The following is a 24,839-nucleotide window of genomic DNA, read 5'->3' on the forward strand; positions in this document are numbered from 1 at the left end:
CCATTCCTTAAACTTCTGAATCTCAAGGCAACACTGCTACACACTGAAAAGGAACTTTAAAATAACCATTGATTGACTAACTCTAAACAGATGTATAACAAGAAATTATCTGTACACTATAAGATCATTTCTGAGGAAACAGCATTTTTAACACCTTATCATGTCCAATAAAATAGGAATGCACCAATAGCAAAACATAAATATATGGAGAAAAATACTCACCAATGTATCCAGGCCAACATGCTGCCTTCCTTTCTCTTGATGTGGCCCTAATATCAATTTTCCAGTAGAAAAAAGGGGTGTATCCAATGTTTTATATACTTTCAACTCATCATTTTCAACTGAAAATTTATATGTATTTCGTGGCCTTAAAAGATCTAAGGGAAAAATATTAATATAAATATAAAGCAATAGCAATGACATTGCTCAATAATATAACATATACACACATAATTACAATAGTCATTTCTAGATATAAACCTTCCTTAGAAAGACATAAAATGATTAAGATCACTGACTCTGGAACTAGAATGCCAGATGTCAAATTCTGTCTGTCTTACAAGGTATGTAACCTTAACCAAGTTACTTACATTCTCTATCTGTGCCTATGTTTCCTTTTCTATAAAATAATTATAGTTGACCTATATTAAACTTGTAAATATCAAATGAATTAATTTGAATAAAGTATTTATAACACTGGCACAAAGTAAACATCAAAGTCTTAGCTATTAATCATAATAATGGAAGTGTTATTATTTCCATTACAGCTCAAATGAAAAATAAAAGTAGCGAAGAGACAAGAAAGACTTCCATATATTTAAAAAGTTTAACACAGCCCACAATACAAATGTATCATTATCATGCCAATAAATTCCTTTGCATTTGCAAGATTGTTATTTCTCAGGTACAGGCTCTAAGGAACCAAAGTTCCAACTGTTGCTCACTGATTACTATCTCCCTTCTGAATTTATTTTTTACTTATAAAACTTTCCAGTTCTATACTTAATACATTCTTCTATCATCAGCTTCTGGCTGTTTCCTTGAATATTTGGGAATGTTACTAATCCCACCTGACAAGATATAGGAAATACACAGATTCAAGAAACAGATCAAAAATGATGAACTCCTAACAACACTCAACTTTTCTAATCTGGTACAGTACAGCCATGTTTTTAATTAATACACTACACTAAACAAAATTCTCTGTACTCCTACCTCTGCTACCAAATAAACAATCTGAATATAGAAATAACTTCACTGCTTAAGAAGTCGAATGGAACCTATTTCACAGCCAAATTTTTAAGTGTGAATAGCACTGCAGCCTCTCTAGTTTGACATAAATAGTCCCTGGTACTACTGAGACAGACACAACAGTTGTTAAGACATTAAAATATTTCCTATATATAAATACTGACTGCTTGGTAAAAATACCTTAGTGTCCCCTGCTTACTCCCACCACACTATGCACATCCCTTGGGACCTCCCATCGTCATCCAAGACACTAATGTCTATTTAATACAGTAGGAGGTCTCTACGACCTTGTGTCAACCCTGTTTGTTTGGCTGATTGATGCACTCACCAGTCATCCCCACAAAGGTTTTGTGCCCGGGTACCATTACTGGAATCTCACTGCGAAAAAGGCTATCTAAATCCTGCCCACAATCCCTTTCAGCCTAACAGTAAGAGTGTATCCTGGTGCTATATGCCCCCTAAAAGTTGTCTGCCATCAATACTCTCCCAGAATACTCCTCATATGGGCTGCTTATTGGAATCAGACCCTCTACTGGATGTTGGCTCTGAAAGAGCTAGGAAGACAGAGAAAGCGGACAGGCCAGTCATCAATCAAGCCAACAGTTTGTCCTCATCAGCTATTAAATTAAGCATTTTCAATATCATCCCTGACCTTACCCAGGAGAATAATCTTTCTTGTTTCCGGATCCTTTACGCTTGTTGGCTGCAAAGGATCTCCCAGAGGTATATTCAGATTTATGACTAATTCTTTTTCTGCAAAAAAAAAAAAAAAATACAATTAAAATACAAACTACTTAATAAAATTCTTTTCAATTTAAAAAAATCTAGAATAAAATATAGCTATGGACAATTTGCAAAGGAAAATTGTCAGAAGCATACAGATATCTTTCCATGTATAACTGAATAATCTGATAAACAATAACTCCACGCCCAGGCCAGTTTGGCTCAGTGGTTGGAGTGTAAGCCTGCGGATCAGAGAGTTCCAGGTTCGGTTCCCGCTGAGGGCACATACCTTGGTTGTAGTTTGTCCTCGGCCCTGGTTGGGGTCGTGTGGGTAGCAACCACTCAATGTGTCTCTCTCACATTGATGTTTCTCTCTCTCTCTCTCTCTCTCTCTCTCTCTCTCTTTTCCTCCCTCTCGCCCTCCTGCTCTATCTGGGGATAAATGTAAAAATGTCCTCAGGTGAAGATAAAAAATTAAAATTAAAAAACAAACAAACAAAAAAAAAACAATAACTCCAAAACAATGACTTAATGCAGAAGAAAATATCTAAATTTCTTATTTTCTGTATACCTGTTGTAACATAACTTTTGAACTCTTGCATCAAGAAGTTAAATGGTTTTGCATATTCTCTAAGAGAGCTGGAAGTATGCAATATACCTTAGAAAGAATTCATCATAAAGTCTATTTTAACCATTCCTGGGCATGAAAAAGGTAAGGTTCATTTGATAAGGCTATTTACTAACAGGGAAATGTTTTATACTATTCTATGAATAAGTTTTGTTTTTAAGAATAAAATCAGTTTGGATTTCCAGTCAAGATAGCAAAGAAGGTAAGTGCTACGCTCTCCACCTCTCATTAACACATTATAGAACAACCACCCTGGAGGACTACCTGAAGACAAGCTGAACAGAAATTCCAATAACTAAGAATATAAAAAGCAGCCACAGGGAGACTGGTAGAAGTGGAGACATGAAACAGGCTGGTCCCATACACACATGTGGTGGTTATGAATGGGGAGGTAGCCCTGGCTGGTTTGGCTAAGCAGTTAGAGCATTGGCCCGTGGACCAAAGAGTCCTGGGTTCGGTTCCCGCTAAGGGCACATACCTCAGTTGCAGTTTGTCCCTGGCCCTGGTTGGGTCATGTGGGTCAGTGGCAACCACTTGATGTGTCCCTTTCATGTCGATATTTCTCTCTCTCTCTCCCCCTCTCTTCCTCCTCCTCTGTCTGAAGATAAATGCAAAATATGTCCTCGGGTAAGGGAAAAAAAAAGAAAGAATGGGGAGGTAGCCCTGGTCAGTTGGACTCAGTGGTTAGAGTGTCATCCTGTGGACTGAAGGGTTGCGGGTTCAATTCCTGGTAAAGGGTATGTACCTGGGTTTCAGGTTTGATCCCCACCTGACCCAGGTCAGGGGTCGTGCAGGAGACAACCAATCAATGTGTCTCTCTCACATCGATGTTTCTCACTCTCTCTCTCACTCCCTCCTTTCCACTTGATCTAAGAATCAATGGAACAAATATCCTCGGGTGAGGATTAACAACAACAACAACAAAAGAATGGGAAAGTATATCTCTGTAGAGGTTCCCCTGAGGAGTGAGCAGTCGTAGACATATAGTAGGCTTGCCAGTCTAGAACACCAGTGCCAGGAAAATTGAGTCTCTAGCCCTGGCCAGTTTGGCTCAGTGGTTGGAGCATAGGCCTGCGGTCCAGAGAGACCCAGGTTTGGTTCCCGATAAGGGCTCATGCCTCTGTTGCAGTTTGTCCCCGGCCCTGGTTGGGTCATGCTGGTGGTGCCCACTCGGAGTGTCCCTTTCACCTCTCTCTCTCTCTCTCTCTCTCTCTCTCTCCCCCTCCCTCCCTCCCTCCCTCCCACTCTATCTGAACAAAATATCGAAAAATGTTAAGTCTCCATAGTATCTACCTGTGGACATCAATGGGGATTCTGTCCAGGTGAGACAAGGGGCTACTGGAGACCCATGTGAACCCAAGCAGACAGACTCATTCACAAACACTTGCACTAAGCTCCAGAGTAAAGAGAGCAACTCAAAAAGTGACCAGGACATGAGAGGAAAAAAAAGAATTGTCTGGCTTCAGGGCAAGGGCTGGGCAGGGGAGAGGGAGTGCCATGGTTCCTTTGTTGAGCTCACCCCACACATAGCCCACAAGAGCAGGTGGACACCAAGTCTGAGTCTCCATTAACCTGGTTAACACCACTCAACCCACACTAGTGATTCCCTGGGAACTCCTCTGCCAGGCCTGAACCTCTTTCAGTGGTTGTTCCATGAAAGTAACTAGCCTTGGTCAGTGCTGGGGACTTCCCTAAAATCTCTCAAAGGTCCACACACCACAAACAAGCAGTGGCTGGCCTCGGCATGCCCTGCACCATTGACAGCTGGCCTGTTTGTAGCACAGCCTTTCCTTGGTGCCTCCAAGCTCATCACAAGCAGCTACTAATCACAGTTCACACTGTAGCTCTTACCAGGTGGCCCCGGGCAGGGCACAGGTAACGAGTGACCTGGGCCTGCACCAAAGTGCCTCCCAAGAGGCTCCAGAACAAACACACCCAATGGCTGACTTCAGACAACACTAGAGCACCACATAATTAGTTCCATAAACAACACACTGAAAGGGTGGGTTCAGCAGGCACTAGAGCCTTGCAACAGTGAATCCCAGTTTGTAGGGTCAGACCTCACATAACATCTCATTAGCTACAGTCAAGGCCATTCCTCACAGCCAGTCAGCCAGAGGGTCAATCCCACCAACTGACGTACCAACAGCAATCTAGGCTCAACTATTACAGGAAGACACACACACAACCCACACAAGGGACAAGCCTGGAGCAACTAGCTAAGATAATCTGGGAGACTGTACCACTGGGCCTCACAGAATACATACTACATAATGACCTAGCCAAGAAAAGGAGACTTAGAGGATCCACCTAATGCATAGAAAAAAAAAAAAAAAAGAGAGAAGGAGGCTGCCAGAATGAGCAGACAAAGAAACATGTCCTAAATGAATAGGACAAAACTCCAGAAAAAGAACTAACTGAAAGAACGGCAAGCAATTTACTAGTTAGAGTTCAAAACACTAATTATAAGGATGCTAAAAAGAATTTAGGGGGAAATAGATAAAATCAGTGAGAACTTACATAAAGAGATACAAACCATAAAAAAGAATCAGTCAGAAATAAAAAATACACTAAATAAAATGAAGAATACATTTTATTTTGATGGAATCAACAACAGATTAGATGAAGCAGAGGATCAAATCAGTGATTTGGAACACAAAGTAGTAGAAAATACCTAATCAGAACAGCAAAAAGGAAAAATAAATTTTAAAAAATGGGAATGGAGAAATACCGGCCTCTAGTCAAGATGGCAGCTTAGGTAAATGCAGTACTCACTTCCTCCCACAACCACATGAAAATTACAACTAAACTACAAAACAACCATCATTCACAACCACCTGAAATCAAGCTGAATGGAAGTCCTACAACTACAAAATTAAAGAAGCAACCAAAGCAAGACTGGTAGGAGGGATGGAGGTACAGATGGGTTGGTCCCACACCCACATGTGGCAGATAAAACTCAGGAGGGAATCCTCAGCTGTGAAGGTCCTCTGTGAGGAGCGAAGGGTCCCCATCCACACCAGGCCCCAAAACTCAGAGTTCCAGTGCCAGGAAGAGAAGTCTCCATAACTTCTGGCTGTAAAAACCAGCAGGAACTAAGGCTGACAGAGACTGAGGCTTCTGGAGTCCCAGGCAGCAACTCTTAAAGGGACAAAGCACAGACTTAGTTGGACTCACCCCTCTAGGCTCCAGCAACGGGGAGGCAGCATGAAAGGCACCAGAGACATACAGGAAAAAACTGGGTTGTTTAGCACTGGGGCAAAAGCTATAGGACAGCTTTCTCCCAGACAGACGTACAGGTGGAGGCCACTGCTCCTTTGGTGAGACCTTCCACAACAGGGCTGCAGAAGGACGCCATATATGGACACTCCAGCGACCTGGCTCATTCTGTTTACTCCACCCTGGTGATTCCCTGAGGCCCTACCCAACCCAAATTTCAGGTCCACCCAAGCTATTTCCAGTGGCTTACTATAGGAATGGCCTGTCTTGGCTCCTGTTTCAGATTTTCCTAAATTCTCTCAAAAAAGCAGCTCTGGCCTCAGCGAGTCCATACCTCTCACTAAGTGACCCCAGGCCTGGCACTAGGAGCATCCAACATTGGTTCACAAATTGGCTTTGCCTGGGCTCCTCCAAGCCCAGCACTAGCAGCCATCTGTAGATTGCCTCGACTGTTATGCCTGGTGGCCCTGGGTAGAACACAGGCAGTAACTAATCTTGCCCCAGAGCCAGCACACCCAGGAACACCTTCAGACCATGGCAAAACACCACCACCCAGCCACCTCCACAAGCAACACACTCAAGGAGTAGACTCAACAGGGACCAAAATAAATGAAATCAGAAATCAAAGCAAAGTGACAATTGACACCACAAAAATAGAAAGGGTTATAAGAAAATACTATGAACAATTATATGCCAACAAACTGGACAACCTGGAAGAAATGTATAAATTCCTAGAAACATACAATCTGCCAAATACTAAATCAAGAACTACCAATGAATCAAATAAGTAATAAAAAACCTCCCAACAAACAAAAGTCCTGAACCAGATGCCTTCACAGGTAAATTTTACCAGATATTCAACAAAGAATTAACACCTATCCTCGAACTTCCATAAAATTCGAAGAGAAAAGGTTCAAAAGCTCATTTAACAAGGCCAGTATTACCGTGATACCAAAACCAGAAAATTACAAAAAAAGCCAATATCCATGATGAACATAGATTTTTTAAAATCCTCAACAAAATGTTAGCAAACTAAATTCAGAAATATATTAAAAAGATCATATACCTTGATCAAGTGGGCTTATTCTTGGGATGCTAGCTTGATTCAATATCTGCAACTCAATTAATGTTATACATCACATAAACAAAAATATAGGATAAAAATCATATGATCATATGAACAGATGCAGAACAAGCATTTGACAAATCCAGCATTCATCTATGACAAAAACTCTCATTAAAGTGATAATAAAGGAAATATATACTCCAACACAATAAAGGCCATATATGAAAACCCATAGCTAATATCATATTCAACAGTGAAAAGCTGTAAGTATTTTCCTTAAAATTAGGAACAAGATAAGAATGTCCACTTTCACTTATATTCAATATAGCATTAAAAGTCCTAAGCACAGCATTCAAACAAGAAATAAAAGCCATACATATTTTTTAAAAAAGTAAAACTACCATAATTTGAAGATAACATGGTACTATATATACAGAACCCTATATATTCTACCAAAAAATTTTAGAACTGATAAAGGAATTCAGTAAATTAGAAGGATACAAAATTAATATTCAGAAATCAATTGCACATTTAGACTCCAAAAATGAAATATTAGAAAGAGAAATTTTAAAAAACTACAATGTATTATTACATCAAAAAAATAAAATAGGAATAAATTTAACAATGGAGTTAAAGGAACTGGACTAGAAAAACTGTGAGACATTGAAGAAAAAAATGAAAACCCATACAAATAAATGGAAGCATATACCATACTCATGAATCCTATCCTTTGTGAAGTACAGCATAGGGAATATAGTCAATAATATTGTAGTAAGTATGTATGGTGTCAGAAGGGTTCTAGAATTATCAGTGAGATCACTTCTTAAGTTATATAAATGTCTAATCACTATACTGTAGACCTGAAACCAATATAATATTAAATGTCAACTGTAATTGAAAAATACATTAAAGAATCTAAACACTAAAAAATAATAAAATCAGTTTACTTTCAAAATTTGGGTGAGGAACAGTGGCTCAGAAGATGGCAGCAGGCAGGACCACAGGGAGGGTGAGTGTGTGAGAGAGTGAGCTAGTGTATGAGAGAGTATGAGTAGACATGAAGGCGAGGACCAGAAGGTTCCTGTGCTGTGGACGGGAGCAGCCAACTACCGGCTGCCGTGGTAGGCGGCTCTTCAGGACGCTTCTCCCTACGCTGCGGGGAGGTCCCACCATTCTGAAAGACCCCGGGTCTTCCCTGGGAGGAGGCAGTGGGAGCGGCTAGGGCCCAGCAACCTGAGCCCACCAGCACATCTGGCACCATCGGACCAGTGAACACTCTGTGTCAACACAGACCGGTGCATGGTAGTGGAGATCCCAGGGTGCCAGTCATGGAAGCCGTGGACAGCTGGGAGCCCAACACCATCCCTCACAGTAGCAGCCTGATCAGAGTCGAGATATATCCCCAGCAACAGAGGCTGGGGAGCAGACATCTATTCCCAGGCAACAGAAGCACAGACCAGCACCCGAGACCCATCTCTAAAAACTACAGCAAAAGCTGAGCAGGAGTTGAGCCCCACGGGGCAGCAGCACTCCCCAGCTGCCAGCGGCAAGACCTGGGGCTCCATAGAGGCCTGTGTGGTCCAGCAGCTCACAAGAGCAGTGGGGAGCCAGAGCCCAAGAGAGACTGGTACCTGCCCATGGGACCTGCAGGGTGCAGGGGCACCACAGAGGCCTGTGCGTCCCAGTAGGGATTGTGCAATCCAGTTACTCGTGGGACCTACGGGGTGCTGAAACACCAGAGAGGCCTGTGCAACCGAGCAGGGACTGTGCCATCTAGTTACCAGCAGGACCTGCAGGGTGCTGAAGCACCAGAGAGGCCTGTGTGACCCAGCAGGCACTGTGCCATCCACTTACCCCTGGGACCTGCGGGGTGCTGAAGCACCAGAGAAGCCTGTGCGCCCAGCTGTGCACAAGATAGGCGTAAATTATGTGAAAATAGAGGCAGAGTAAATAGAAGCTACACAGACGATCTCCCAGGACCAAACAGGAATTACAACTAAAATAAAGACAAATCCTCGGAAAAAAGCAGCAGGACAGGAACCAGTGACATTGGTAGGATCTGCAGAGGCATGAGAAGGTGGTGGGCTGGGAGCCAAGGGACAGCAGCACTCTTAGCTGCGAGCAGTGCCCTTGGGGAATAAAGAATAAGCCCGCTTCACAGCTCAGAGAGCCAGGACAGAGCGGTAAAATAGCCACAGCCACTCAACTGGGGGCTATGACAGAGGGAGGGCAGACTGGGCTGGAAGTCTATGAGGACAACTGGGATTTGTAGGGCACTCAGAGTTTTTGCTGAGTTGTAGCCACAAAAGGACGGTGGCCAGTGTGCTCCTTCCCAGAGCTGTGGGGAAAAGCAGCAGCCTTTCCCAAGTGAGGCAAAAAAATGCAAATTGAGGCTCATTAACAACCAGCATCTATCTCACCCTCTGTAAATCCTCTTATGCAAAACACTAGGGCTACATTCCAAGGCACTAAATACCTGAGACTACTAGCCTCCACGAAAAAGTCAGAAAACAACTGAACCTTTCCTGGGCTTGCAAATCTATCCAGGAAAGTAAGACTTCACAGTGGTGTTTAAAGTGGGCCCACCCAGGCCCATCCAACCCCAGTAGAGGGAGCCACAAACAGCAGAACACCAATACCCACAGGGAAAATTTGGGAGGCTCCAAAACCCACTGAGATAGCCAAAATGGTGAAACAAAGAAACAAATCCCAAATGAAAGAACATGAGAACTCTATCGAATATGGGATAAATGAAATGCAGTAAAGCAACTTATCAGAGGTAGAGTTCATAATCTTGAGGAAGCACAACAGCATGAGTAAGGACATCAGCACCATGAGTAAAGATACAGAAACATTGAAAACCAACCAAGTGGAAATGTACAATGACATAGCAGAAATTAAGAACACATTGGAAGGACTAACCAGCAGAGTAGAGGAAACTGAGGAATGAATCAGTGAATTGGAAGACAGGGTAGAAAAAAATCAACCAATCAGAAAACCAAAAGGAAAAAACAATTTAAAAACAGGAAGACAGCTTAAGAGAACTGTGAAACAACTGGAAACGTAATTAACATTCACATCATACCAGTCCCCAAAGGGGAAGAAAATGAGCAAGGTTTAGAGAATATATTTGAAGAAATAGTGACAGAAAACTTTCCTAACTAGGTGAAGGAAGAAGGCATTCAAGTTTAAGATGCACAGAGAGCCCCAAGTAAGAAGAACCCAAACAGGCCCCCCACCAAGACACATAGCAATTAAAATGCCAAAAATAAAGACAAAGAGAGAATCCTAAAGGCAGCAAAAGATAAGCAACAGGTTACCTACAAAGGAAACCCCATAAGGCTCTCAGCTGACTTCTCAACAAAAACACTACAGGCCAGAAGGGAGTGGCATGACGTAATCAAGGTCATGAAAAACAAGAATCTGAATCCAAGACTACTCTACCCAGCAAGGATGTCATTCAAAATTGAAGGACAAATAAAGAGCTTCCCAGACAAAAAAAGGCTAAGGGAATTATTAACACCAAACCAGCACTGCAAGATATGATAAAAAGACTGCTGTAATTAGTAGAAGAAATAGGAAGAAAAATAGAAGCACACTAAACAAAAATGGCAATAAATAAGTACATATCAATTATCACCTTGAATATGAATGGTTTGAATGATGATAAAAAGACACAGAGTAGCTGACTGGATAAGGAAACATAACTCACATATATGTTGTTTGCAAAAGACCCAACTCACAACATAAGACTCACACAGGTTGAAAGTGAAGGGATGGAAAAAAATCCTTCAAGCAAATGGAAAGGTAAAAATGCTGGGGTAGCAATACTCATATCTGATAAAGTAGACTTCAAAATAAAGGCCATAACTAGACACAAAGAAGGCCACAACATAATATTGAAAGATTCCACCCAACAGGAAGATATAACCTTGGTAAACATATATGCACCCAATATAGCAGCACCAACATATATTAAAAATCTTTTAGAGGACTTCAAAGGAGACATCAACAGCAATACAATCATTGCAGCAGACTTCAATACCCTGCTGACATCACTGGATAAATCTTCTAGACAAAAAAATTAACAAGGAAACAGATTCTAAATGAAGCACTAGATCAAATGGATTTCATAGATATCTACAGAGAATTACACCCCCAAAACTGCAGAATTCACATTCTTCTCAAGTGCACATGGGACATTTTCAAAGATAGAGCACATATTAGGGCACAAACTAATTCTCTACAAGTTCAAGAAGACTGAAATCATATCAAGCATCTTCTCAGATCACAATGGCATGTGACTAGAAATCAATTTCAACAAGAACATGCAAAGAAATTTGAAAACATGGAGGGTAAACAGTATGTTTGAACAATGAATGGGTTACCATGGAGATCAAGGAAGAAATTAAAAACTTTCTGGAAACCAATGAAAATGAACACACAAAATCTACGGGATGCAGTAAAAGAGTTCTGAGAGGGAAGTTCATAGCACTACAGGCCTACCTCAAGAAACAAAAAAAATTTCTAATAGACTATCTAACCTCACAACTAAAAGACCTAGAAAGCAAACAATAAGAAAACCCCAGAGCAAGTAGAAGGAAGAAAATAGTAAAGATCACAGCAGAAATAAATGACATGGAAACCAAAAAACAATTCAAAGGATCAATGAAACAAAGAGCTGGTTCTTTGAAAAGATAAACAAGATTGATGGACCCTTGGCTAGACTCACCAAGAAACAAAGAGAGAGAACCCAAATAAACAAAATCAGAAATGAAAGAGAAGTAATAACTGACACCACAGAAATACAAACGGTCGTTAACAAATATTATGAACAATTATACGGCAACAAATTCGACAATCCAAGCAAAATGGACAAATTTCTAGAAACACATAGTCTCCCAAAACTAAACCGGGAAGAGATAGAAAACTTGAGCAGACCAATAACAACAAAAGAAATTGAAGATATAATCAAGACTCTCCCAGCAAACAAAAGCCCAGGCCCAGATGGCTTCACAGGGGAATTTTACCAAACATTTGAAGAACTAATACCCATTCTCCTCAAACTATTTCAAAAAATTCAAGAAGAAAGAAAACTTCCAAACTCGTTTTATAAGGCCAGCATAATTCTAATTCCAAAACCAAGAAAAGACACTACAAAGAAAGAAAACTACAAGCCAATATCCCTGATGAATATGGAGGCCAAAATCCTGAACAAAATACTAGCAAATCGAATCCAGCAATACATCAAAAAAATTATTTCCCATGACCAGGTGGGATTCATCACAGGGATGCAAGGCTGGTACAATATTCGCATGTCAATAAATGAGACACAACACATAAACAAAAATGAAAGATAAAAATCATATGATCATATCAATAGATGCTGAAAAAACATTCGACAAAATCCAGCACCCATTTCTGATAAAAATGCTCAGCAATGTGGGAATAGAGGGATCATATCTCGACATAATAAAGGCCATATATGAAAGACCTACAGCCAACATCATACTCAATGGGCAAAACTAAAACCATTTCCCTTAAGAACAGGAACAAGACAAGGATGCCTACTTTCGCCACTCTTATTTAACATAGTACTGGAAGTCTTAGCCACAGCGATCAGACAGGAAGAAAATATAAAAGGGATCCAAATTGGAAAGGAGGAAGTAAAACTGTCATTATTCGCAGATGACATGATACTATACGTAGAAAACCCCAAAGACTCCATCAAAAATTTACTAGACTTAATAAATGAAGTTGGCAAAGTAGCAAGATACAACATTAACATCAGGAAATCGATGGCATTCTTATACACCAATGATGAACTCACAGAAAGAGAAACTGAAAAAACAATCCCATTTACCACTGTGGCAAAAAAAAAAGTAAGATACCTAGGAATAAACTTAACCAAAAAAGTAAAGGACCTATTTTCAGAAAACTACAGGACACTGAAAAAAGAAATAGAGGAAGATATAAAAAAGTGAAAGAACATACCTTGTTCATGGATTGGAAGAATTAACATCATTAAAATGTCCATACTACCCAAAGCAATCTATAGATTCAACGCAATCCCCATCAACATACCAATGACATACTTCACAGAACTAGGTCAAATACTTCAAAAGTTCATATGGAACCAAAAAAGATCCCAAATAGACACACTAATCTTGAAAAAGAAGAACAAAGTTGGAGGGATCACATTACCAGATTTCAGGTTATACTACAAAGCCACTGTAATCAAAACAGCCTGGTACTGGCACAAGAACAGGCATATAGACCAGTGGAACAGAACAGAGGACCCAGAAATGGACCCAAGACATTATGCTCAATTAATATTTGACAAAGGAGGCAAGAGCATACAATAGAGTAAAGACAGCCTCTTTAATAAATGGTGTTCGAAAAATTGGACAGCTACTTGCAAAAAAATGAAACTAGACCATCAGTTTACACCATACACAAGAATAAATTCAAAATGGATAAAAGACTTAAATGTGACTCATGAATCCATAAAAATCCTAGAAGAAAATGTAGGCAACAAAATTCCAGACATCATAGGCAGCAGAATTTCAACTGATACATCACCTGAAGCAACAGAAACAAAGGAGAAAATGAACACATGGGACATCAAACTCAAAATCTACTGTACAGCAAAAGATACAATCATCAAAATGGAAAGGCAACCCACTCTATGGGAGAGCATAATTGCCAATGATATATCAGATAAGGGGTTAATTTCCAATATATACAGAGTACTCATACAACTCAACAAAAGGAAGACAAAGAACCCAATTAAAAAATGGGCAGAGGAAGTAAATAGACCCCTCTCCAAATAGGACATACAAATGGCCAAGAGACATATGAAGAAATGCTCAACATCACTAATAACCAGAGACACACAAATTAAAACAATGAGGTATCACCTCACACATGTCAGAATGGCCACCATCAACAAATCATCAAACAACAAGTGTTGGCAAAGGTGTGGGGAAAATGGGTCTCTAGTACACTGCTGGTGGGAATGTAGACTGGTATAGCCACTATGGAAAACAATACAGTGATTCCTCAAAAAATTAACAGTTGAATTGCCACTTGGCCCAGTGATCCCACTTCTAGGAATATACCCTAAGAAGCTTGTAACACCAATCAGAAAGAATATATGTACCCACATGTTCATAGCAGCACTATTTACAATAGCTAAGATCTGGAAACAGACCAAATTCCATCAGTAGACGAAAGGATAAAAAAGGAGTGGTACATATACACAATGGAGTAATATGCAGCTGTAAGAAAGAAAGAAAGATCTCTTATCCTTTGAGACGACATGGAGGGACCTGGTGAGTATTATCCATATGAAACAAGCCAAGCAGAGAAAGACAAATATCACATGATCTCACTTATTTGTGAAATATAATGAACATAACAGTCTGAGGAACAGGGTAGTCCCAGAGATGTGGAAGTGGGGCACAGCCTGACAATCCCCAGAAGAGGGGTGGAGGGGAGAGGTAAACCACAGAACTTATATGCATGTATGCATGAACAATAGACATAAACAACAAAGCTGGGGACAGGGCGGGGAGGAAGGTGAGGAGGCAGTCAGCGGGGGGAAAAGGAGAAACGACTGTAACATAAATTAATTAAATAAAAATAATAATAAAATAGTAACAGTAAAAAAAAATTGGGGCAAGAGTGTGGAGAAAAGGGGACTCTAGTATACTGCTGGTGGGAATGAGACTGATGCAGACACTATGGAAAACATTATGATGTTTCCTCAAAAATTAAAAATTGAACTGCCATTTGACCCAGTGATCCCACTTCTAGGAATATACCCTAAGAAGCCTGTAACCCAATCAGAAAGTATATATGTACCCCCATGTTCATAGCAGCACTATTTACAATAGCTAAGATTTGGAAACAGCCCAAATGTCCATCAGTAAACAAATGGATAAAAAAGCTGTGGTACATATACATAATGGAGTACTATGCAGCTGTAAGAAAGATTGATCTGTTGCCCTGGCGGGTTTTGCTCAGAGGTTAGAGCGTCGGCCTGTGGTCCAGAGAGACCCAGGTTCAGTTCCTGCTAAGGACATGTATCTCGGTTGCAGTTTGTCCCCGGCCCTGGTTGGGTTGTGCGAGTGGCAATCACTCAATGTGTCCCTTTCACGTCGATGTTTTTCCCTTTCTCTCTCCCTCCCACTCTATCTAAACAAAATATCGAAAAATGTCCTCGGGTGAGGAGAAAAAAAAAGAAAGAAAGATGTCTTATCCTTTGAGACAACATGGAGGGACCTAGTGAGTATTATCCTAAGCAAAACAAGCCAAGCGGAGAAAGACAAATATCACATGACCTCACTTATTTGTAAAATATAATGAACATAACAGTCTGAGGAATGGGGTAGTCCCAGAGACGTGGGAGTGCGGTTCAGACTAACAATCCCCAGAAGTGGGGGTTGGGGGAGAGATAAACCACAGAACTTATATGCATGTATGCATGAACAATAGACATGGACAACAAAGCTGGGGACAGGGCGGGGAGGGAGGGGGAGGGGGTATCAGTGGGGGGAAACGGAGAAACATTTGTAACAAAAATAAATTAACTAAATAATAAATAAAATAAAATAAAATAAAAGTTCAAAAAAAAAACTGAATTCCTATTTTACCCCGTGATCGTACTTGTAGGTATATATCCTAAGACGCCTGAAATACCAATCAGAAAGAATATATGTACCCCTATATTCATAGCAGCACTATTTACAATAGGTAAGTTCGGGAAACAGCCCAAGTGTCCATCAATAGATGAGTGGATAAAAAAGCTGTGGTACATATATACAATGGAATACTATGCAGCTATAAGAAAGAAGGATCTCTTATCCCTTGAGACAACATGGAGGGTCCTTGAGAGTATTATGCTAAGAGAAATAAGCCAATGAGAGAAAGAGAAATACCACATGATCTCACTTATTTGTGGAACATAATAAACAAGGTGGGCTGATGAACGAAACAGACCCTGAGACATAGAATGGAGTATGGTTCAGACTGACAAACCTTAGAGGAGGGGGGCAGAGAGGAAGAAAAATATAAACCAAAGAAGTTACATGCATGTATGTATAATCAGTGGACATAGAAAACAGTGCTGTGAGGAGGGAGCAGGATTGGGAGGAGGGTGTCTATGGGGGAAAAAGGAGAAACATCTGTAACAAAAATAAATTTTAAAAAAGTTCATACTTCTTTCATTGTTATCCAGACAGATCCTTTTCCTATTAACTATTTGGTTGACTTTTTTCTTTTCTCTTTTTGCCTTCCTTTTAGATGATACTGTTTCTGGGGACAGTATTCCTCCAATCACAAATCCTCCTGAAATTTAACAACAAAAAAGATAGAGTATCATACCTGAAAAAGTGAAAACTCTGAAACAGAACTCTTTAAATTATTACAGTAATTTCCTTACAAAGTACAAAAGAACACATTATTATTACTGCATTCTACAGCTAGTACTTCAAATAACAAAAATACCAACCCATTTCACTAATGTCTCTACTATCCTAAATCTAGAAGCACTGATCAAATGTTTAAATGAAAAAAAAGATTACATGACCTCTGTTGCTTGAAAGCAACAGTCATCGGTGGAGGTTTATAACAAAGGACCAGCAATAAAATAGTTATAGTAATCCACATACATGAGTTTAGTCCTCTGACTTAGATTTAGCCATCAAAGAGAATAACGTCAAGATAACACTGACTATACTTTCTTGCCCACCCTCTACCATTTATGTAGCAATATATGACAAAGTGGAATGAAACTAATAATAAGGAATACTTAATCTTTGCCAGTTATAACTTTCTCATATTCTGATTTATGTTTAATATTATGCAATTAGAAACCTTGTTACACACTATATAAATAATAATATCCTATAAAGCCAGACAACCTCACTTTGCTACCAAAAAGAAACCAGTCCTGGCTGATTAGGCTCAGTATTAGAGCTTCAGCCCAAGGATCTAAGGGTCTCAGGTTCGATTCCTAGTCAAGGGCACATACCTGGGTTGCAGGTTTTTGTTTTTTTTTGGGTTGCAGGTTTGATCCCCAGCTCAGTTGGGGTTGTGCGAGAGGCAACCAATCAATGTGTCCCTCTCACATAGATGTTTCTCTCTCTCCCTCCTTCCCTCCCACTCTTTCTTAAAAATAAATAAATAAATAAATAAATAAATAAATCAGCATCTCTATAGTAATTAGAAAAATCTGGATTTCAATGTATTCTCATCTCATCACATTTCAGGGAAATGATTAAGTTAGATAATGTATGCAAATATGTAGGACATTGATCAGCACATAATATATACAAATAAACTGTTGCAATCGTCATAATTTAAAAAAAATTTTTTTCTTTTATTGATTTTTAGAGAGAGAGATAGAAACACTGAAGAATGAGAATATGGACTGGCTGCCTCCTACATGCCCCCAACTGGGGATCAGGCCCACAAAGGCCCACAACCTGGGCATGTGCACTGACCGAGAATCGAACTGGTGACTTCTTGGTGTATGGGTCGATGCTCAACCCAATGCTCTCCCACATTAAAGCATAAATTTTACCTGATTTCCTTTCTTGATAATCTACTCGCTCCCCCCGCCAGTATTCCAAAGGTTTTAATCGTGTTCTCTTGGTCCTGCGCACATTTGGTGTGTTGGAGGGCAATACTGAATAAAGATATTAGATAAAAATGTAGACATATAAATATTTGAGTGATACTTTGCAGGGAAAAGATTGATCATTACCTTCTATAACACTAACAATGCTTCTAGATAAAACACTAGAAAAACAAAATGTTAAGACATATTTGTGCTAATAATTAAAGAAATTCCAATGAAAAATGAGGATACTAGATTGGCAAAAATTTAAACACTTGACAATACCCAGGGTTGATGATGTTAAAGGTACACAGTAACTCTCATATATTTAGGTAGAAATGTCTAGTGACTGAAGACAATTTCACAATACCTACAATTATAATACTCTTTGATTCAAATTTCATTTCTAGAAAATGAGTTTGTTCACAAAAATGGACAAAGCTATAGGTAAAAGAATATTTATGGTAGTGCTGTTTATAATAGAAATAGAAAACAAAAAATTAATTTGAAAACCATCTAACTGCTCCATAATAGAAAATGTGTACATCGGGATAGTCGTGTGTGTATATGTTTGTGTGTATAACACACATATCCACTTGCTTTATTTGAACAATGCAAAGTTCTATATACTAAGTTGGCTATACAATCAAATTCCTATATTCTTATTTATTTTTTGTTTGCTAGAGCTGTCCAATTCTAAAAATGGTTTATCAAAATTTCCCAGTCGAACAGTATTGCTTAAATGAAAATCTCCTTGCTTTTTCTTAGTTTTTTCTTTATATATTTTAGTTGCTAGGTTTTTTATTTTTCCATCTTCTTCATTAATTAATTGTTCATGTTATCATTGTATGTTCTTCTATACCCTGTTCAGCACTTTTGTTTTAACCTTCAATTGTACTTTGCCTAATATCAAACTTACACTACTATTTTTTTTTTGTTTATATTAGCTACCTAAATATTTGACAACCTTTTATTCCTTTAAGTGTTTCTTATAAACATATATAGGTGTATCTGTATTATTTAACCAAATCTGATAATCTCTATCTTATTAGAGGAATCCAGTTCATTCATATTTATTTAGTGTAACAAGCTTCCTTTTATTCCTTCCATCTTACTTTATAAGTTATATTAATGATTCTTATAATTTTTATTGGTTTGATCAAGTGACCATTTCTTTTCTCCCCTCTCCCCTTGGTCACTTCAAAGTTGTACTGTACTTTTTCACTCTAATATGGGCTACTAAAAAATCAAACTCTTATTTTTTTCACCACTATATGAAAAACTGTAATCCTTATGAAGACATGCTATCTTCTCTTTTTTCTTATTTGGTAAAATGAAACTTTTAGACTACAGTAGTTCCTCCTTTTCCACCAGGGATATGTTCCAAGACCCCAGTGGATGTCTGAAACCTCAAATAGTACCAAACATTACATGATTTTACCTATACATACATACCTTTTCTCTTAAAGAAAGCCCTTTTATGGCTTCTCATTGGCATATCCAAATTGCCAACATCACTATTCTTGCACTTTGGGGCCATTATGTAAAATAAGGGTTACTTGAACAGAAGCACTGCAAAGCCACAACAGTAAGATCTGATAACCCAGACAGCTACTAAGTGACTAACCAGCAGGGTAAGGTATACAACGTGGATAAGCTGAACAAAGGGACGATTTACATCCCAGACAGGGATAAAGTTGGACAGTGAGAGATTTCATCACATTACTAAGAATAGCAGGCAATTTAAAACTTAACGAATTGTTTATTTCTGAAATTTTCCATGTAATATTTTCAGACCATGGTTGACCACAGATAACTCAAACCCTGGATAAGAATGGAGTACTGTACTTTTATTACCCCTTTTCTACCCCTATTTTCCTCCCCACCATACCAACTTTTAACATAGTTTGGATTTTAAAGTATAACTACAAAAATCCTTACTTAGCATTTATAAATTCCAAAATACATTAGCATTAAGTAGTAGACACACCCTAAGGTAATCAGCATTGAGTTAGGCCCTTGTAAATCCCTTCCCCTAGGATGCATGTGATTTTCTTCTCATCAACAGCGTATGACAAAGGTGATGGGAAGTCACTCTGTGATCACATTAAGATTATATATGTGATAATGTATATTATACATATAAGATACTATCTAGCAGAAGCAGAGAAAGTCTTCCTTGGTGACTTTGAAGAAGCAAGCTGCCATACTGTGAGGGGGCCTATGAAGAGTCATGTGGCAGGTGGCCTCGAGAAGCTGAAAATAGTAACCCATGGCTGACAGCCAACAAGAAAACAGGTACCTCAGTCCTACAATTTCAAAGAACTAAATTGTGCTAACAAGCATGTGAGATTGGAAAAGGACTCCAAACCTCAAAGGAGACTATAGCCAGGCTGATAGTTTTTTTTGTTGTTAATCCTCCCCCAAGAATATTTTTCCATTGAGTTTTTTAGAGAGACACATCCATTGTTTGCCTCCTACACAATTCCCACTGGGGCTGGGGATCAAACTGCAACCCAGGTATGTGCCTTTGACCAGGAATCGAACCTGAGACCCTTCGGTCCACAGGCCAACACCCTAACCACTGACCCACCCCAGCCAGGACCCAGGCTGACACTTTTGATTAGTCTATGCAACCCTTGAACAGAGGACCCAGCTAATCTGTACCTGGGCTCCTCGTCCAAGGGAATCATGGGATAATAAATGTGTTGTCTAAGTCACTAAATTTGTTGTAATTAAGTACACCGCAATAGAAAACAAATATACATTATTTAAATTTAACCACATATATTTCAAGAATCACTCCTCACCACTGTTTTCTCTCTTTAGACTCAACCCTGATTTATATGATACTTGGTTAGAATATCTAACAAGGGTATCTCACGTGGAGGATACTAAACTCAGTCTTGTAGTATCTGGAAAATAAATTCAACTATCAGAAAGAAAGATATCTTGGGTAGTTATAAAGTTAAATGGATTGTAATATATTTCTGAAAGTAAACGATACATGTTACTTTATTCTTCCACTGTTACACAGATGGGCAAATCTAGTCATTTAACTTTTTCTTTCTGTATGTACACTTTCCTATCCTTAAAATTTAGAAATTGTATTCACTTATGTATAGAGGTGCATATTTTTCAATAATTCTGCCAGTTAGTAAACTCATTCAAATAGAAGATTCAGGCTTTCATTTCTTTATTTATGTATATATGTATGTGTTTATTTATTTCTCAGCCCTATGCCTGGTTTTAGTCTTTTTCTTAATCTGCATTTGTTGAAAGTATTACAGATGTCCCTCCTTTTATTCCCCCACAGACCCCCTTTCTCCCCCTTCTTACCCCGCCTCCTGCCTCTCCCACATTATTGTCTGTGTCCACTGGTTATGGATATATGCATATAAGTTCTTTAGTTTATCTCTAAATCAAGCTTATATTTAATCCAGGGAAGTTTAAACCATTTCTCCCCCCACTCCCCTCCTGGAGATACTATTATTTGCATGTCTTGTCTGTTGTCTCCAATGTTATTTCCATTGGATATCTGTTTTCCTCATGGTTTCTATCTTCTGTATTTCTGCTTTGAGAAATTTTTCCCTGTCAACACTAGCTACTAACTGAGCTCTCAAAGGTAACTATCTTTACATTCAGTTCATCTGCTGAACTTTTTAAACTGAAATATTATATTTTAGTACCAAAAAGTCTTCTATGCTATAACTGAATCTCTGAAAGTGCTCATATTTCTTTTGTTAACTGTTGTTCATCTACTACAAAAGTTCTAGCTCACCAAAAGTTGCATACTGTTCTTAGGGATAATGCTTATTGTCCAATCTGGTTGCTGATTGGACATTTTTTCTTCTGTTTGCCTATTCCTGACTCTAGTCATCATCCCACTCCAAGACAAGTATTAAGCATGGCAAGGTATAAAAGTCTCTCTTTAGGACTTGCAAAATACTAACTGAGATGTAAGTTTGTGGTTAGAGAAAGCTTCATTCCTATTGGTTCTCTTCAGGTACAATGCAGGAGCATTCACAGCCTCAAGCATAAAAAAATATATATAAAAAGCAATCCACAAAGGTGGGAGGTCCCATGAATCTCAACTGGTAAATATCTCTTTGGGGAAGAATCAGGGAGTTTTAATCCTCACATAAGCTGGATGCCCCAGCTCCCAGCCTGATACTTAGCTATCCCAGCTACCACTTTGTTTAGGAGTGAAATGGATAAAAATGGGAGGTGAAGTTGTCAGAGTTCCACCTAGCAGCTATAATTTACAGAATTCCCTATCCTAGATTCTTAGCTTAGGTAGGATCATGTTCCTTACTCTGACACAAAGAATGAGAACTACAAGATATACATATTGACAATAAAGAAACTCAGATGGCCTGTTATGATTTACTATGAAATCCATAAAAACTAAATATGCCCTGGCTGGTTTGGCTCAGCAGTTGGAGCAGTGGCCCTCAGACCAAAGGGTCATAGGTTCAATTCTCATTCAACAGCACATACCTGAGATTCAGATTCCATCCCCATCCCCAGTTGGGGTCTACAGGAGGCAACCAATAAATGTGTCCCTCTCACATCAATGTTTAAAAACAAAACCCTAAAACATGTAGTTTTAATTAATCTGCCAATTAATCCACATAATATTTCCCCCTACTTGAGAAAAATTAAGTTATATTTACAAACAGAGGTTTCATAATATGACATTAAAAGACAAAAATAATCTTACCTAATTTGTGATGTACTTTGTTCTCTTGTGTTACTTTAGATCTTTTTACTCTTGAGTCACCTGCAAAATGCAAAAGATAATTTCATAAACAATGGCATTAATTTCATGTTGAGTTAAAGTATATTACTTGTTTAACTTCAATATAAGTATTTTAAATAAAATTTGACCTGAAAATGCATTTTATTACTGTTAAGGAATAAATACTAATGAAAGACAGTGTAATACTTTTCTAGATTTTGGTACAATGAATATATCTAAACAGCATAGGAGTTAAAAATAAAAGACAGGCCCAGCTGGTGTGGCTCAGTGGATTGAGCATCGTCCTATAGACTGAGAGGTCCCAGTTTGATTCCTGACCAGGGCACATGCCCAGGTTGTGGGCCCGATCTCCAGTGAGGGGCATGCAGGAGGCAGCGGATCAATGTTTCTCTCTCACATCAATGTTTCTCTCTCTCTCCCTTCTTCTCTCTCTCTCTAAAAAAAAAAAAAAAAAAAAAAAAAAAAAAAAAATCAATAAAAAACATATTATAAAAAATAAATAAATATATAAATAAAAATAAACAAGTTTTCTATTGCTCATAGTATTAATTTCCTGAAAAGTATATCTAAGCTTTCATTATATTCTCAGATGAGTCCATGATGGCAAAAAATTATTAAGAATGACTGAATTATGCCTGGTGAGCGTGGCTTAGGGATTGAGCATCGACCCATGCACTAATAGGGCACTGGTTCGATTCCTGGTCTCAGGGCACATGCCCAGGTTGTGAACCCGATTCCCAGTGGGGGGGGGGGGCATACAGGAGGCAGCCAATTGATGTTCTTTCTCATCAATGTTTCTATCTGTCTTTCCCTCTCTCTCTCTAAAATCAATAAAGAAAAAGAAATTAAAAAAAAAAAAGAATGACTGAATTAGATATTTTATAAAACTGCTAGTTTGGAAGAAACTTTATTGATCATAAAATTAAATTTCTCTGTCTAGACCAGCCAAATTTATAGAGATCAAAGCAGATTAGTGAATGCTTAAGGTGGTAGTGGGGGGATGAAAGGTGCCTGCTAAAGAGTATGCAGTTTCTTTTTGGGTAGTAATAAAAATGTTCTAAAATTTATTGTGGTGATGGCTGCACCCCATTGAATTATAAACTATAAATAGGTTAACTGTAAAGTATATCTCAATAAAGCTGTTATAAAAAATTAAAATGTTTTTTAAAAATCTAATTTCCCATGCAATCCCCTAGTATCTGCTTGAAAATTTCCCCACAGGAGTGAGCCTTGGAGGCAGCTGGTGGGGTCAGAGAAGAAACAAAGCAGATAATAGGAGCCTGATTTTTCACTACCTGAGAAAGGATTTATAAAAATGAACTGGGATCAGATGTACTGATATAAACTCATAATTTCTAAATATAAATACAGACATAAATGTAGATGCTTGTGTACAGAGTTTAGATACATACGTGTGTGTATCTATTTTGTTCCTCAGGCCACTAAAAACCTAGAAGCAATGATATCCCAGTAACAATGAGCACACCCAGGGCCCAGATCTGAGCTTCTAAAGCCCTCCTCCACTAAAAAGAAACTGGTTCCTTAGGAGAAATAACATTCCAGAGTTGAGGAAAGGGTCCTAGAACACCCTATGCCAAAAAAATAAGACAGTATTCAAAACATGATAGAAATATGACAAAAGGCCATAGGGACCAACTGAAATAAGGACATAGGGACCAACCAAATATGGCATAATTCGAGTATTACAAATGATAAAGATTACAGCCCATCAAATAAAATAGGAACTCTGTAGTATAGTCCATAATAATATAAATAAATAAATAAATGGGGAAGGAGTAAAAAAAAAAGTAGTCCTTATGGAATGATAGCTAAATAATAGAGAAGGAATTAGGGAAACAGAAAATAATTTGGGATCACTAGTGGCTGATGATTTAGTGGGAGTCTTAATAAATGCTAAGACCGGTGTGGAGGTTTGAAAAGAAACAAAATAGTGCCCTGGCCAGTTTGGCTCAGCGGTTAGAGTGTCAGCCTGCGGTCCAGAGAGACCCGGGTTTGGTTCCCACTAAGGGCACGTACCTCGGTTGCAGTTTGTCCCCAGCTCTGGTTGGGTTGTGTGGGTGGCAGCCACTCGATGTGTCCCTTTCACATCGATGTTTCTCTCTCTCTTCCTCTCTCTCCCTCCCACTCCATCTGAACAAAAAAAAATGGAAAAATGTCCTCAGGTGAGGCAAAAAGAAAAAAGAAACAAAATAGTATCAGGACATCACTCCACAAAACACTTATCAATTATGAAAGAGGCACCTGTACCTCGGTTGCAGTTTTAGAGCGAGAAATCTGGCAATAACTTGAACAGGTGATCAAAAGCAACATCACCAATAGGAAATGAGTCAACACGGTGCACCTCCTAACATGATGCACAAAGAACACAGCATCGTTTCTGTCACATATGCATGGTTGGCATCTGATCATGAGCAAACATCAGAGAGACCCGGGTTGATGGTCATTCTAAAGAATGAAAAGCTTGTACTTTCTCAGGAAAGTTAGAAAAAGCCTAAGGAAATGTTCCTTATTGAAGGAAACTGAAGGGACAGAACTAAATGCAATA

The 24,839-nt window shown here is 38.9% G+C and overlaps 1 protein-coding gene across 6 annotated transcripts in view; it reads right to left on the minus strand.

Moving 5' to 3' along the window:
• CENPC (centromere protein C) overlaps window positions 1–24,839 on the minus strand; it is a 108,142-nt gene that overhangs the window by 36,116 nt on the left and 47,187 nt on the right. For all 6 annotated transcript variants that reach the window (XR_004959960.1, XR_004959959.1, XR_004959958.1 and 3 more), the window contains exons 12-16: window positions 22,235–22,294; window positions 17,476–17,580; window positions 16,110–16,238; window positions 1,909–2,004; window positions 223–377 (exon numbers count right to left, since the gene is read on the minus strand). Coding sequence is in view for 3 of the 6 variants with exons in the window: in XM_036264618.1 (XP_036120511.1) it covers window positions 223–377; window positions 1,909–2,004; window positions 16,110–16,238; window positions 17,476–17,580; window positions 22,235–22,294 (545 nt within the window). In the remaining 3 variants the exon portion in view is untranslated. The remainder of the gene's footprint in view (window positions 1–222; window positions 378–1,908; window positions 2,005–16,109; window positions 16,239–17,475; window positions 17,581–22,234; window positions 22,295–24,839) is intronic.

The sequence above is a fragment of the Molossus molossus genome, unplaced genomic scaffold (assembly GCF_014108415.1).
Source record: "Molossus molossus isolate mMolMol1 unplaced genomic scaffold, mMolMol1.p scaffold_m16_p_1, whole genome shotgun sequence".
Classification (NCBI taxonomy): domain Eukaryota; kingdom Metazoa; phylum Chordata; class Mammalia; order Chiroptera; family Molossidae; genus Molossus; species Molossus molossus.